Genomic DNA, 15254 nt, shown 5'->3' on the forward strand with positions numbered 1-15254 from the left:
AATGAAGAGTACAGCAGAAAAGTGCCAACAGCCAGAGGTCATGGGCTCAGAATAAGGAAAAGACTAGAACAGATGTTCAACAATAAGTGATGGGGCAGGGGTTGTGTCTATAATGCCTTGAGTAACACATCTGTCTCTCTGGCCTGTCTGTCTGCCCCACTCACGTCCATAACGAAGAAGCGAAGCTTCTGGCCTCTGTGCAGTGCACCTAATGCACACATAACCATGACATGCCCCATATGCAGGGAACACCCTACTTTTCCCCTTATCTGCACTTCCTCACCAAGGCAGCCCCTGAGCGTACTCCATACTGTGCCTGTGCCCGGGTGAGCACCAACTGCAGGCAGGGCTGGGCAACCTCAAAGCAGACCAACACAGAGAGCATCTGTGAGACCACTCAGGTACAAGGTCTGAGAGAAAGTTTTCAACTAGGCAGTGCAGGCACAGATAAACCTACAGCTGCAAACACCCAAGCTGAGTACACATTGCAAAACTGATCTAGGACACTCGGCACATATTCATTCACATCACTCATTTAAATTCTGTGTTGCCACCTAGATACAGTTATTTGTTAGCCATGCTGGGTAGTTTAAGGTATCTTGGTTGTATCTATAAGGACTATCTTCATATATGTCTATTATGCTGTTGCTCTTCCCTGGAAGAGTTTGGGATCACAATATCTAGACTAAAAGAGAATGTGGTTACTTTCTACTAAATGCATGAAGAGTTGTCTAATAGAAGATTCCAGGGATAGAGAAAAATTTTAGATAAAAGATGGTTTGGGCACATTTTAAAATTGGATGTAAATTATCTTGAAATAAACTCAAGTGGGAAATTAAAAGAGAGGTGAGATTGTGGAAAATCTTATCCCTACTGATATTAGGGAAGAAGAGAGGAAAGGACAGCAAAAGACTCAATTCAGTTTGTATTAGAATTTGATGTGTTTATGAACAGAATTTCACCTTGTGATTGCTCATGGTAGCAGCAGGGAACTAGATTTAATGAGCAGGGTGTCCCTTCAAAACTTACACCTCTGCTGTCAGGATACACAGACAAATAGACCCTTTTATATAGCTTAGCATCACCAGTGGGCCAATCCTGGGACTCTACCTGCTTGAGTATATTCACTAAATGTCCAGGGACTTCTCACATATGCAGGTTAACTACAGACACATTTCTCAAGCCAAAGTCAGCATCCACCAGGCTCCCTTCTTTCCTAGGAAAGACAGGTCAAGTGCACAAGCCAGACAAGATCCACAAGTGCAAATAAATACTCATCTGGATGATCAGGGCGCTGGTACCTTAGGGCACACTCTGTGTGTGTTGGCACAGTCTAGCAGGTGAAAGTAGACCTACCAGACATCATTTGTACTGTGTGACTGCCCAGAGCTTTAAGGGGATCTCCTGCTGGCTCTTTCACATGCAGATTTGCATATGATACTAAAAAAAAAATTATGCAGTGCTGTCTCTCTTGTTTTGGAAAATAAGGCTTTGTTGTTCCAAGCATCCTGTGTTTTTTTCCTCCTGTCTTCGGACCTGCCAGGACTGAGTTAGCCCTTTACCCCTCCCCACTTCATTTAAAACCAAAGGCATCCTGAGGTTGAGCACTACATTCTCAGCTTCCCCAAGGACAAACCAAAGGATCTGTTGTATTGGAAAGGTCTTATTTTGCTATTAACAAGATCAGTGGTTTCTTCAAACTCAAGCCCAAACTGTTCTATAGGGAAAAAGTTTTGGATTTGAAGCCATAGGCTTCTGTACGTGATCCTGAACTGAACTTAAGATTCCTCTAGGTTCATCTGTATACACGAGACAACTGGAAAGATGAATCGATAGTTAGATGGATGGATTATAATGTGTTTTATATGATATATAGAAAATACTCTCAGAGTGCAGGGATGGCCGGTAGCAATCATTCTCAGGGGTAGGCACCAGAGCATTGACTGATTTGTAAAGGTCAGACCCTTCAAGATTTTTTTTTCATATCTCACACATTCCCATTTCAGGTCTTCTCATCTATTTGTGTACATGTCTGTGACACACATCTCGTCAGACAGGGAAGAGGATGGTAGGGAGAAATTAAGTCTGCTACCCCAATAGGGTTTGAAATAGTCATTTCAGATGCAATGCAGTACTAGTGAGTGCTTCCCACAAGACAAACCGTGATATTTTTTCACCAGACTTTCTACAACATTTCCTCTCCCTACTCTTTCATTAGTCCAACATTGTATCAGTTTGAATTGCCCACACAACCGTATCCTTAGTGTGTAATCATATGGCAGTTCATGCAACCGCAGCTCGCACTTACCTCTATTCCCATGGGGACAGGGTTTTGCTCTATGACTTACAGCTGCAATATACAGACACAGAAGGTTGGTTGTGTGACTAACCTATGCTGGAGCAGATTTCCTGATTCTGTAACATTTACAGAAATTTCCCTGAACTGAGGACGTGGGCTCTGACTGTTTTTCTTCAGAGGAGATTGCTTTGGATTCACCATTATGGCTATCTAGTTTAGATCACTGTAATTGAATTATGTCACTCAGAGTCAGGTACAGAGTGATTTACCTGAACTTTGCAATTACACACACACAATTCAACTGTAGGTGATTTTCTTGGCCTTTCCAACTTTGACACTAATATACTTTGCATTTCCTTCAATCCTTCAGGGCCTTCAATCACAGCAGATTTTGCTCAATGCTTTAAAAGTTATGACCCACTCCTACAAACACATTCCTGCCAGTACCTTTATTCACATAAATAGCTCTGTTGACTTCAGAGGAATTACTGCTGTGTACATGGCAAACCCCCCAAAAATTGGCAGAAGTGGTAAAATGAAATTCCTCTTAGTGTTTTGGGGGGAGATTTTGAACAGAAAAACCTTTCCCACTGAAAAAGTAAGGAGTAACCATATTTTCTAGAATTTTCAGGGCAGTTATTAAACTCTTCATACCTCCACTTAACACCCGAGCCATGTGATGAGATCCCCAAGAACTACATGGCATCTTTAGAAAGCAAGTTGTTCTGGGATGGGCTTTTTTTTTCCCATGAGGCTAGCCAACATCTACAGAGATACAATAGTGCCCAATAGCATTTGCTAAGACCTATTAGCTCATATCACTATCCTGTCCTTTGTGATCAGGTCACAGCAGTGTTTCATCACTGACTTAGAGGGATGATGCCTGAACAACGCCAAACACTTCAAAGCATGACTGAGGGAGAAGAATTTGTTATTTGCCACATAATTCAGGCATGGAAATGACTGGATGTTTATTTGTTTGTTTAACACCAACATTTAGATACTTTTTTTCCAACAGCCACCTTCATGGTACCTGAGGGTATATTAATTGTACAGAAGAGAAAGTTGAGAAGAGGCAGGTGAGAAAGCTGAGAAAGAGACAGATATAATGATATGTCCAAATTAATATAGAAGGACAATGTAGAGCTGAAAATGGGCCTTGTCAGAGGTTAACACCTCTATGTTCTACACTGTACCAGAGTGGCTTTTCGGGAACTTCAAGAAACATGGACAATAAAATACCTTTCCTCACAGTTTTTGATACAAAGCCTTAATCAACCCCTCCAATCTGTTCTCAGGGAGTATTCAAATTTCTTAAATGAAAAAACTGTTATTAGATAGATGTTCTTATAGATCATACAAGATTGAATCACTTTTTGTCTTTTGAAGGGATTACTTCCTTAAGCACAACCAGCAGATTATCGCCAACACAGCTCTCTTCTACCTTGGACATGATATTCCTAACCATTAGTGGCATTTCAGTGATCTTCAGTAGCCTCCTCCCCTTCTCAATTTTCCTTCATATCTCAGATCACACTTGAAGCTATTTAGGGTGTCTCCATCCTTTTTAAATTTTTTTCCCCTTTCTTCTTCTATTTATCTTTGCATTTTTTCCAGTTTCAAGCTTGGTAGAGCCTTAGTCCTGGCTCAAAACACCAAACATATTAATGACTAATAAAGAAGTGAGTGAGACAAGAAAGGAAAGGGTAGTAGGAACAGTGAGAGAAAGAAAGATGGAGACAGTGAGAAATCAGCCATCTCTGCTTCCTACTATCCCAGGTGATCCTTCTATCTGTTCTAAATTAATATCAAAACCAAAGGGAGCAGAAAAAGGTTGGTGGGGGAGAAAACAACAACCTTAGGAAAAGAAAAATCATGATGCAGAAAAGCGTCTGTCCCCTGTCTAATTCCTGCAGTGGCCTGTAGCTGATGGTGCTGAGAAAAATACAGCAGCAAGCTCTGACATTTCATTTCTGTGGAGAATTGAAAAAGGGCTTGCTGTAATTCATCGCTTCTTGTAACTCAAACCCTTTTTGACAGGAGTACCTGCGCTGTCTTTTAACAGTGGCACCACAGTGGCTGTAATTGGACATGAAAAATGATGTCGTGTTTCTACTTGCAGTGAGGATTGGGGTGGGGGTAGGTGGGGCAAGTGGCAAGTTGGATGTGAGAGGATGACATCTGGCATTATATGAATGGGTTGGTTTTAGGCAAAAGGAAGGAAAAGCCAAAAATGAAGAGTATGAAGTGTAACAAGTACAATCGTCTTGTCCAAGGTGTGCAAAGGTAAAGGTGGTTTTGAGCGGAGATGAATGTGCAAAGGATCAAGGGGAAATGAGAAGTGTGATGCACCTGAAGTTCCACTTAATTCCTCCATCATCCCAAGTGTTTATGGCACTGGTGGAAATAGGATGTGCATCACCTCTTCCAGATACGGGGCTGATTCACAGCTGTACTGGTACCCAGTGCCCATAGTTCACAATACAGACAGGGAATCCGAGACACAGGCTTTGCCTGAAGCCACACTTGGAACACTGTTGTGAATAGAACTCGCATTTGCCTTCTGCTTGCCACTCCTTTTCAAATTGCATCTGTCATATGTAACCAGACCCCCAAATTAAAGTTTTTGCCTTTTGCCTAAATCTCTTTGTGCCTCAGTGGTCCTCAGCACACCTCTATTATGGGATTGCTGTTGAGTGAGGCACATCAAAGTAAATTCGTGGCCAAACTGCATTCTGAATCATGAAGGAGAAACATATTTTCCTGATTTGTAATGGTTTTATGACTGTTAGGCATTCTCGTACCATAATGTCAGGAATCTTCATAGTTTATACACAGAATAAAAATTTTTAGTCAGGTCCTAAAGGATAGGAGGAAGTCTAAAAAGAATAACTCTTTCTGGGTTATGGTAAAACTATACTTCTTTCACTGTGACAGCCCATCAGGGATAATATAGAATAAAGAACTGTGATCATTTCTCAAAAGAAAGCACAAAGAGCATCAACGGGCAGAGGAAAGAAGGACCATTGCTATGGACAGAAGAGTAGCATATCCTAGAGGAGAGCCTAACAGAGTTCATCTAATCCATCTGTCAGTTCAAATGCTGGATCAGCCTACCTAGGTCTTTTCCCATGTTGCTAAATCTCTTTTGAAGACTTCTAGTGCTAGAGATCAATAAAATTTCACATGTTCCCATGTGGATACTCATGGTATTAATCAGATTTGCTGACTGGCAAATCTTTCTCCTATCACACTCTCAGTGTCCACCAAGAAAGAACAGATATTAAAGATATCCATATCAATAGTCTCACAACTGTTGTTCAGAAGACTGCAGTTTGGAGTATAATCTTTGGTTTCCTTACATTAAACCCATGACAATTCCAGATAAGAATAAACAGAGAGCTTGAACCTCTGAATTCCCTTCTCTCCAAGAAGGCATGTCCCCAGACTGGGGAAGGTGCATCTTTCTGCCATTTTTTACCCCCACTTAGCCCTTTTCTGCTCCCCGTGCTAGTTCCTTACTCACAGAATGTCTGTTAAAAAAAAAAAATAATTAAAAATTCCATAGATGGAGAGAGGAAACTCAATTATTTTCCTCTTAGTGTTTCTCCCTATAATTGGTGTCTTTCAAGTCAAGATGATCTCAATTTATATTATGGGCTCCGTGCAGGCAGCACTTTCTCTTTGGTCTATAAAGAAATTGTCAAGTATATAAATCATAGTGTACATTAAATTACACTAGCCTTTTACTTATTAATGTCCTCAGTTTTTTCTTCCTCTGTTGAATGCTCATTACCTCCCAATTATTTTTTTTTTTTTTACTTTTTGGGCATTGTCTTCTTTTTCGCATACCCCAATCTCAAAAAAACCCACCCCCCAAAAAAATATTAGTCTCCTCTCATTTTTGGTAAAGGGTTTGATGATCTCTGCCTTTTGCAGACTGACCACATCCAACTCAACAAATGAAGTGAGCACCAGGGACATCTGACCACCCTCCTCTGACCATTGGAGTTAAATTAGCCATTGCAATCACATTCTGCAATCACAGGAACCCTGAATATATAGTGTGAGTGCAGCTGTCAAAAGTTAAGAGCTCTCAAGTCAGACTTTGGCACATGGATGGTGTCACCACCAACCTGCTGTAAACACAAACCAATTGCAGTGGTTGAGCAGCTGAGGGAAGTTAAAGCACAGTAATTGGGTGGTTTGGCTTCATTATCCTGCACATGAGAACAAAGATGGCATTCATCTCACCTAACTCTAACTGCATAGACTACCTTTATGATCAGTGGAAAGGAACAGGCACTGCAGAAGACAATTCATGCTTTTTATCTCACACACCAATCTTAAGAGTAGCTTAAAATTGCACTTTTTAGACATTTGGAGTTACATGACATAAATTAGCTTCCTCACCTCTGTGATGTCAGATCGTTAAATGTCTAACAGCTAGCTGGTCACATGTTGTTACAGGAGCCCTGTGGCAGGATGTCCATCCTGCTGCTGCTAAATATATCATCTCCAGCCCTCTTAAAATCTTGTGATATATGTGTGAGCAACAGGTTTTTACAGTTGTAGAAGCAGGGGCTGATACAAGGTTTGTCCAGTACCAGATTCTTTGTTGGTTTTAGCACTTCAGCTGTCTGGAGTTTGTTGGATGATACAGGCATACAGGAGAGCAGAAATTGCTCAGTAGCATCTGGAGCCATTGATCCTTCTCTTCCTGAGTGCAAGTCTAACTGTAGTCAGTTTATGGATAAGTACATTTCCCTCTTGAGACAACAATGCAGCAGGATCTGCTAGGCTCTCCATCATCTTAACCTACTTGTCAGCCAGCTTGATAACTTTCTATTACTAAATATGTGTGGAGAGCAATTAGAATAAATCTAAATGATTATGAACTACTTCAAAAAAAAAAAAAAAAAAAAAAGAAATTAGGAAAAAAAGAATAAACAAAACTAACAGCCTTGCTGCCTGACTGTGATTAGCCACAAATAAAGAATGGACGGTATCACCCTGTGACATGCATCAACCAGTTTGTGGTCTGACTTTATTGGGAAGCAATAGATTGGGAGATTCCCATTGCCTTCTGACTTCCCATTCCTTGTGATGTCTTGAACTAGAACTTTCTCTGGTTGCCAGATCTAAAGGATAGTTTCATTCCACTCAGGGTCGGTCAAACATAGATGTTTTGAATAGTCAATCTACATATTGTATGGATTACTTTAACTGACACAGAGGCAGAGGCAGCGAGGGTTTTTCAGATTAAAATCTCAACTGGTTCGGATCCAATCTGCACTTCCAGCTATCAACAGGAGAGGCATATCCTCACCCCTGTTCATCAGACACCCATATCATGTTAGGCATGACCAGTGAAGGTGATTGTGGACATCTATTGCCCTCTCTCCTGGAAGGCACCAGCTCTGGGGATAATGATGTTCCCCAATGCTTTTTCTGAGAGAGAGATGGGTAAATTGGAGAACAAAAATCCTATTCACAGCACGATGGCAAAGTTTTTATACTTGCTTATGTTCTGATGCAAGAAAGAAAAAATATCTTTGAAAAAGCAACAGAGAGAGATACTTTGAATTGTATCCTATCCTCTGACACCCCACCCCACCCCCCCACACACACCCCTCTCAATACCTGGCACTCCTGCCGCATGTGGACAAAACAGATCCAAATCCCATTCCCCAATTATGAAATGGAGTCTGCTATGTTATAGGTAACTATCCTCTTGATCTAACAGTGGAGGTGGAATTCACTTTTCCATTTTCTTTTCATCATGCCAAGTCTCAAGAAATCTTTGTAATTAAAGTTTCACTGGTCCTGATGTTCCGACAAAGCATTTCTTTTCTTACACAGTAGTGTTTACAGAGGAAACTATTAGAAATTTAAAAAGTTATGTTTAAATTTTCATGACCTGTGTGAAGTGAGTCAGATTCCTCTCCCAACGTGATTCAACAAAGCCCCTGTCAGGTAAATGGGGTGACACTAATTTACCTCAGACCAAGAAGCAGCCTGTACTCTGTGGTTACTTCTTTGCTTACTAATTGCCTTTTTTCCCCCTCATGGAGTAAATTCTGTTGTTAACTAAGATTCATGGTAAAAAAATATAACAAGCCTCTATATTAATGTTTGATTCCATGATTAATTATGTGTCTCATTTTGCTCTTTCTTACAGATGAACAGGCCGATCCAGGTGAAACCAGCGGACAGCGAAAGCCGAGGAGGTAGTTGACTGCATTGCTTTCAGCCACAGCGCTAAGTATAATTGTTGTCTCTGGCTTCTCTCAGGCAATGTGCTGATCAATTAGTAACGTAATCACTGCCAAAGAAATTCCCTCTGCAGCAAAGATTCTCTTTATTAAATCTCCTTTACTTCGTCTCGCTTTCCTCATATTCAATTATTATTTGATTTTAAAAGGCAGGCAGGTGCCAGTGATTGCCTGGGAAACAAATAACTGCCTCGTTAAGAAGTGAAGCATCAGGCGCTGACTTAACAAAGTTTAACAGCAGTGATGGCAATATAGGTTTTCAGACCAATGTTGGGCTGAGCTGCAGAGGTGTTTAATTTGGTTAGGATAAAGCAGATATTTTATGGTTTCTCTGACCATGCTGTTTCTGCTTGGACTGAAGCAACTCTACTTTGGAAAAAAAAGATTCTAAGGTAGCAGAGTTTTCTGCACCTGTATCAGCTTATCTGGATAAACCTGTTGTTGAAACTGAAGACTTGTCTCAGTCCTAGGGAGTTATTTAGGATTTGCACTGGTGTAACTGAAATCAGGAGCTGGTCTTTTGCTTTTCCATCCTGCACAGTGGATTTGGAAGGCTTTGCTAAGTGACTGTTCAATAGATCACCAGTGATAAGGTGTTTCCTGTAAAAGGTTTTCTACCAGAACTGATGTGGTGATACTTCACCGTACTCTTCTAATAGGGGCCTGTTTGTCAGATCAAACACAGAGCTCACTGAGAAAATGTGAGATGGTCTGTTATGCTGGATAAATTGCCACTCTGCTTTTTTTTTTTTCTTGTATCTGTACATTTATATATATACACATATATATAATGACATGGTGCTTCCTTCCTCTCCCTATCTCTTTGGAAAAAATAGAGAGGCTTTTGCCCATATATGCAGTAAAACCGCTAGTGCTTCTGCATGATATAAATGTGGGAGTAGATTTTGTCATTTAGTAATGATGTGGCTCTTAAATGTGTGAAAACTCTTTAATTTCCACCATAGATGTAAACTCTTACTCATTTATGGCACGACTATCTTTGTGCAGGCATTAGTGGAAATCTCCAGCAACAACTACTTAAAAGGAGTAAAATGCCTCGCAGACAAAAGGCACTGAAATTGTGTTCTTTTTTCAGTTGAAAGCTTTGGATTCCAGAGGCTTTGACTGCATCAGTGTGAGGCTGAAACTCTCCAGTGACTCAAGTCATTGGAAGACTTTGTACGTAGCTTGTAGTTAAAGGGCTGGTGTTACGGAGTGGTGAAACCAGCAGGTCATCAGAGGCTCTTTAAGGAAGGGCTGTGGTGCCATGTAATTGCAGAGCAGGAGAAGAGCTGAGTGCTGGAAAAATGCCAGAAAGCTCAGGGATAAATATTGCACTTTTAGAGTCCCTGTAAAGTAAATTCAAGGGAATTTGGCCAACACTGGATAGAAAGTATTTGATGGGCTCTGCGATGGCAAGTTCTGCTATCAAGGGCCACGGCGTGTTTCTAACCTGCAACAAAGACATGTCACATCATACAGCATTGTCTGGTGGTTTTTAACAGAAGCAGGTCAATTTATCCTCCTTCCCTTCCCGTCTGATGATCTGGCTCTATGTCTGAGCAGGAGTGGGTAAGCCATGAGCAGTTGTCAATGCCAATCTCCTAGGGGAAAAGGGAAAGGCTCAGCTGCCTGGGCAAATGAGGGGACATTATGCACATTCCAGTGGAGCTCGTGCCGATAGCGGGAGTGAAGGGAGGGCCTTTTGTCTATTTAATTAGACATACCAAAAAATAATAATTAGGCTGGCCAATTTGCTTAGTGCGCCTACAGGGTATGTAGTTCCCAATCACTCTTTTTTTCCTGTTTTTAAAATGCAAATCACTAATAGAGAACACATGCCTGGCTTTCTGGGAAGGGTTTTCAAACTCTTTTGCTAAAAGCAGCTGCTTTCAGGAGGGGTGGTTTGAACTGCAAAGGGCTCTGCCGGCAGTTTGATTCCACATTATCCATCACACCAGTGGTTCCCTCCCCATTGTATTTTAGCTAATTGTCTCCCCAACACACACAGACCTTATCTTTTCTCACCTGCTCTGCTCCCATATTGCTTCTTCTATCAGTGTTGGTCATAAATGCAGGGGCCAAGCCGGTGCACTCATCGTTGGCATGAAAGACATGTTGTCCTGATTCCCCACTGACAAGATGCTTCTGGGCTGGTGATGTTTCAGGACAGCATGACTCAAGGGCAACTATGGGAGAAAAGAACAATTGTCACCCAAGGGAGGCATTGTATGAAAACTTACATTCTTTGCAAGCCCACCAGTTAAAACAGGCACAGCAAACAGAATGCTAAAAAGGAGGTCGTTATCTTAGGAGCACATCAAAAGACTTCATTAGGGCTGCAAGATAAAGGTCAGTTTCAGCAACAAAGAAACTTAAGTTGTAGCTTATTATACCCTGTCCATGTATTGGGATAGGACGTGATGAAAGAGGGGGACTTGGAAGATGAAGCAGAAGTCTTCGGTCTGCCCAAAGCCCGTGCTCTGAATACACCTCTATCTTCTGGCTTATGGGGAATTTTGTGCCAGGTCAAGGCATTAAAGAAAGATGCAGTGCTCTTTGAAACTGTAGTTTGCAAGGAGGCATTTACAGGAAATGGTGAGCGGTGTTCGCGAGGAAAGGAGGTTGTGTTTTATATAGGGGCAAATACCTTCATTTTGCTAAAAAATGAATCTTTGACTTTTCCAGTAAGTTCTCCCAGAACCCAAAGCTGATGGGAGTCCAGAATTTACTCTCCCCTCCCAATCAGATTCTGCTCAGCATTTTTTCCTGATGTCTGGAGTCTGGACTCTGTTGGTCTTTAATCCTTCCTGTCTTGATTGTCAGCTGGACTGAAAGTGGTTGTGCTAGTATTTTGTGTGTGTGAGCAAGAATTCAGACTATCAGACCATCTAGGTTTGGGGAAGAATTCAAAATATTGCTTGGCACAAAGTACACTCAACCCAACAGAATGGAAATGCTGAATGTCCCTTATTAGTTTTGCTGTTTTTATTATTTTGTTTGTTAATCCCCATATTGGACTAGGAGCAAGGCAAAGCGTGCAATCCTTTTCAATAAAAAACGGCATTATTTACATTTGCCTAATCTCATGGGAACTAGAAATGAATGTATCCTCAGTACATTTGTCTAGGGAAACAGTCTAAATTAATGGGAAAATTTTGCATTTTGTGTTCCTGCCTGTTTGTGTGTTTGTCTGTATAGTCAAGCTACAAAACGTTATATAGGGGTATTCTGCCTACAGAATATTTCAGGAAACTTCGAATACCTGACCAGAAGGTCAAAGTCCTTTGACATTTTGTAGAGACTTTTGAAGTAATGGAATTGATAGAATATGGTAAAAAGGCAGCAATCTTGTATTTAATTCAGAAAAATCAGGGTGTAACTCTAGATCTATTAAGGGTATCTTAAAAACTCTCATTGGCCTTTGTGTTGTCCAAATTTTACTTTGACTATAGAGAGACTACTTCACCATAGATTAGGTAGTCCAATATATTTTTAGGGATGTAAGCTATAACTTCCTGTTAAGTTCTGAATGTGACAAATCCCAATTAAGCTGATATAATTTTCCATCATTTTCATCCTGTTGTTGATGACTTTTCTTGCTTCCTTTTCTCGTATTCAGCTCTAAAAATAGTCTGTAGATATCAGTGACTTAAATTTTGCAAACTGAGGGAAAGATTTCAAGTCTGTTTTGTGGGTTGTGGCAAAAGTTTGGAGCCATTTTTTATTTTATCCACAATACCTCTAGCTCTCACCAGACAACTCTCACTACAGCTGGCAGGGTTAACCTATGATAAACGCAGCCCCAAGGTCCCACTAGGTTGTACAAGAAGTAACATTTTTTAAAAGGAAAGGACTCTCCTGCTACTCTAGTTGTACTCCGTTAGTGATGCTTAGATGCTCCATTGCTCCCACATTCCTCTCAAAGGACAGAGGAAGGTCCATAAAGGAAGGCATGTAAAGATGCACACAGTGTGCTAGCCAGGTCCAATGTTAATGTCTCTACCACAAAACGATTCATGGTGGTTCAGGGTCCTCCTGCATTTTATGGAAGAGATACAGAAGGTCTCTGGACTTTATAAAAAATGTCAAAGTCCGAAGTGGTTTAGAGTTGAAAGGGTGCAATGTCCTGCAGAGGGTGTTGAGAGATTTACAGGAGAGTCTGCAGTTCATCACAGTGCAGAGACTTTTGCATGCAAGACTTCACAAATACACTAAAGCTTCTGTCTGTGTTTGTACTTTCAAGCAAATTATTTTTGTGTGTGTTTGAGGGAGGCATGTGCAGTGTGTCTTTGTCTGCTATTTGCGGGATGTGATAGCAGCAGCTGGAATGTTTGGACTTCATATTTCAACTGACTTGCATCGTCTCTCTACCCGTTACTCAATGTGCACGCTCTGAAATTATCTGCTTCATTGTGGCTTCTTCCAGCTTCCGAGCAAAATGTCCAAACACTCATTTACAATAAACAGCAAAACAGTGGTGCTTTGCTCATGCACTATGATCTGGTTTTTTTATTCCCTTCCATCAGTTCAGCCATGATGATGGAGCCAGAATGGCCTCTCCATGGTTTCTAAGCCCTATTTCCTTTGGGACCTGAATCTGTTTCTTATTCCATCCAGCCTATTTCTAACTCTCTCTAGCTCTCTTCTGCAGCTGGCCGGGTTGATCTGCGACAAACACAGCCCAAGGTCCCAGTAACTATTTGGCATTTAGCTGTTTTCCATTTAACTGATCAGAATTCTGTGGCTTGTGCAGGTGGCCAAAACCTCTCAGAAAACTTCCCATCCAGGTGCTAGCCAGATTAGTTTGTCTTCACACTGGTACAACAATGCCACATGGAATTATTTCCTTCTTCCTTGGAAGTGCTTTGCAATGAGTAGTTTTGGTTGCTCAGACTTTCAGACTGGGAAGGTCTGAAGAAGAAAGTTAAGGATAAGTAAGGAGATGGCAATCTTGTCAGAGCTCAGCATCTCTTCTCCTGCGCTGCTTGAGGTTAGGTTGTGCCTGCGTGCAAGAATTCCTGAAGTATGGGACTATGCACACATCAAAGTTGAACCTTTTTAATCTCAACTTTTCCTTACCTCCAAGCCACATGTGTTGCCTGGCACATCAAGCTCTGTGAAAGCCACTTTACTATAGTTCCCTATCTTGTACCTTTGGTGGGCTTCTTTAAAAGACTTCTCACCCCAGAAGTTGGAGAGCAAGCTGAGGGAACATCATGTTTCTAGGTGGTAACCTATACAACCTACCTTCATGTGGCCTGCCACAGGTTTTTCTTCAACTGCTCTTCTCTTTATCTTTTATGGTCCCCACACATGTTCATCAGGAGCAAGCAGGTGGCACTGGCAAACATACCAGGGAGACAGATAATATTCTCACTTCTCACAGCTGGGAGAAAAAGTCCAAGTTTATTTCTCCATGAACACACCCCCATTAAATCTTTCAACATCACTGTGAGTCCAGTATGACTTACCCTAGTCTTTAGTAGCTTGAGTAGAGCAAGACACTGACAGGAAATTAAAAAGGCCATGCCACACACATGTGCTAGACTTTGTTTCAACCATTGCACTTGCAAGGCTGAGACTACTAGTTGGACAGTAACAGCTCTTGTTTTCATATTTTATGAGGTCTAGACTCAAGACCTCCTGACAAATCATTTACCACACCTGGCACCTCATATTCCCTTTTTTTCCCTCAGTGCTCACATCAGTTTAAACAATATCTCCTTCTGTATCTTCCCTTGCAGTTTAAAAGAAGATTTCTAACTTAATGACAAATCCTTCTCCTAAGTCTCATACATCTCCTCTTCCTGAGATTTGCCACAAACATGATTAGTCAGCTGGTGTTGAGCTTTCTTGAAGGAGGGATTAAAAAAAAAACCCACACACTAAAAAAATACCCCCACACCCCAATATAAATACCTTTATTAATAACATATCCGATATTAAACAGCACACTGCTGCTGAGTTGCAGTATCTCTGTGTGAAGGTTAAAGAGAAGGAATGACTGTTTAAAAATAATCTAATATTCTGTTAAAAAATCCACTGGGAGAGGAGATGAGCTCATGAGTCAAAGGAATAAAGAAAAATTGAGAACCTAACCAAAAGATCTTGATATTAAACTGGGAGGCAGTTTTCTTGCCTCAGAGGCTGGGGAAGTGTCAGGACCAACAGCAAACCTTGTTGTCATTGACAGGGTGAGCTCCTGAGGAATGGCTGTCAGAGATGCTGCAGTATTGAGAGGGAAAGATGTCAGTTACTAAAAGTGTGTTCACCTCTCTGTCTATCTAGTCAAGGGCTGGGAAAGGAGCTGGGCCTAGAACCATGAAGGCCACTTTAGATATCCCACAGTCTTGAGCATCACTCTGGCCCCTTCCGGCCTATATGTCCTGGTTTTCTCCCCATGTGAACACGGATGCATCAAGTTCAGGGCAGTATCAAGAAACTCACCCAGAGTGAACATTCTTCCTGTCTCTCAGTTCATGTGAAGCCAGTCTTTGAAAGGCAGATCTAAGCTTTAGACCCCATTGTGTGTGATGGAGCATCCTACAGCAATGCTCAAAGTTACTGGGTTCAAAAGGAACCTATCCCTTGGATTTTATTCCAAGTCTGAATATCTGTTAAAATCTGTAGTGTTTTTCCTTTAGCCCTAAAATAAACCTGATTTAGAAAGAGCATTT

General features: G+C 41.2%; 1 protein-coding gene across 10 annotated transcripts in view; it reads left to right on the forward strand.

The window, feature by feature from the left end:
* The window catches only part of CELF4 (CUGBP Elav-like family member 4), a 714868-nt gene that overhangs the window by 397097 nt on the left and 302517 nt on the right, over positions 1-15254 (forward strand). For 9 of the 10 annotated variants that reach the window (XM_074932824.1, XM_074932826.1, XM_074932825.1 and 6 more), the window contains exon 3: positions 8481-8529. In XM_074932824.1, coding sequence (XP_074788925.1) covers positions 8481-8529 — 49 coding nt within the window. Of the gene's footprint in view, positions 1-8480; positions 8533-15254 lie in introns of all 10 variants that reach the window. The other variant, XM_074932823.1, reaches the window with a different exon arrangement.

This window comes from Athene noctua, chromosome Z (assembly GCF_965140245.1).
Source record: "Athene noctua chromosome Z, bAthNoc1.hap1.1, whole genome shotgun sequence".
NCBI lineage: Eukaryota > Metazoa > Chordata > Aves > Strigiformes > Strigidae > Athene > Athene noctua.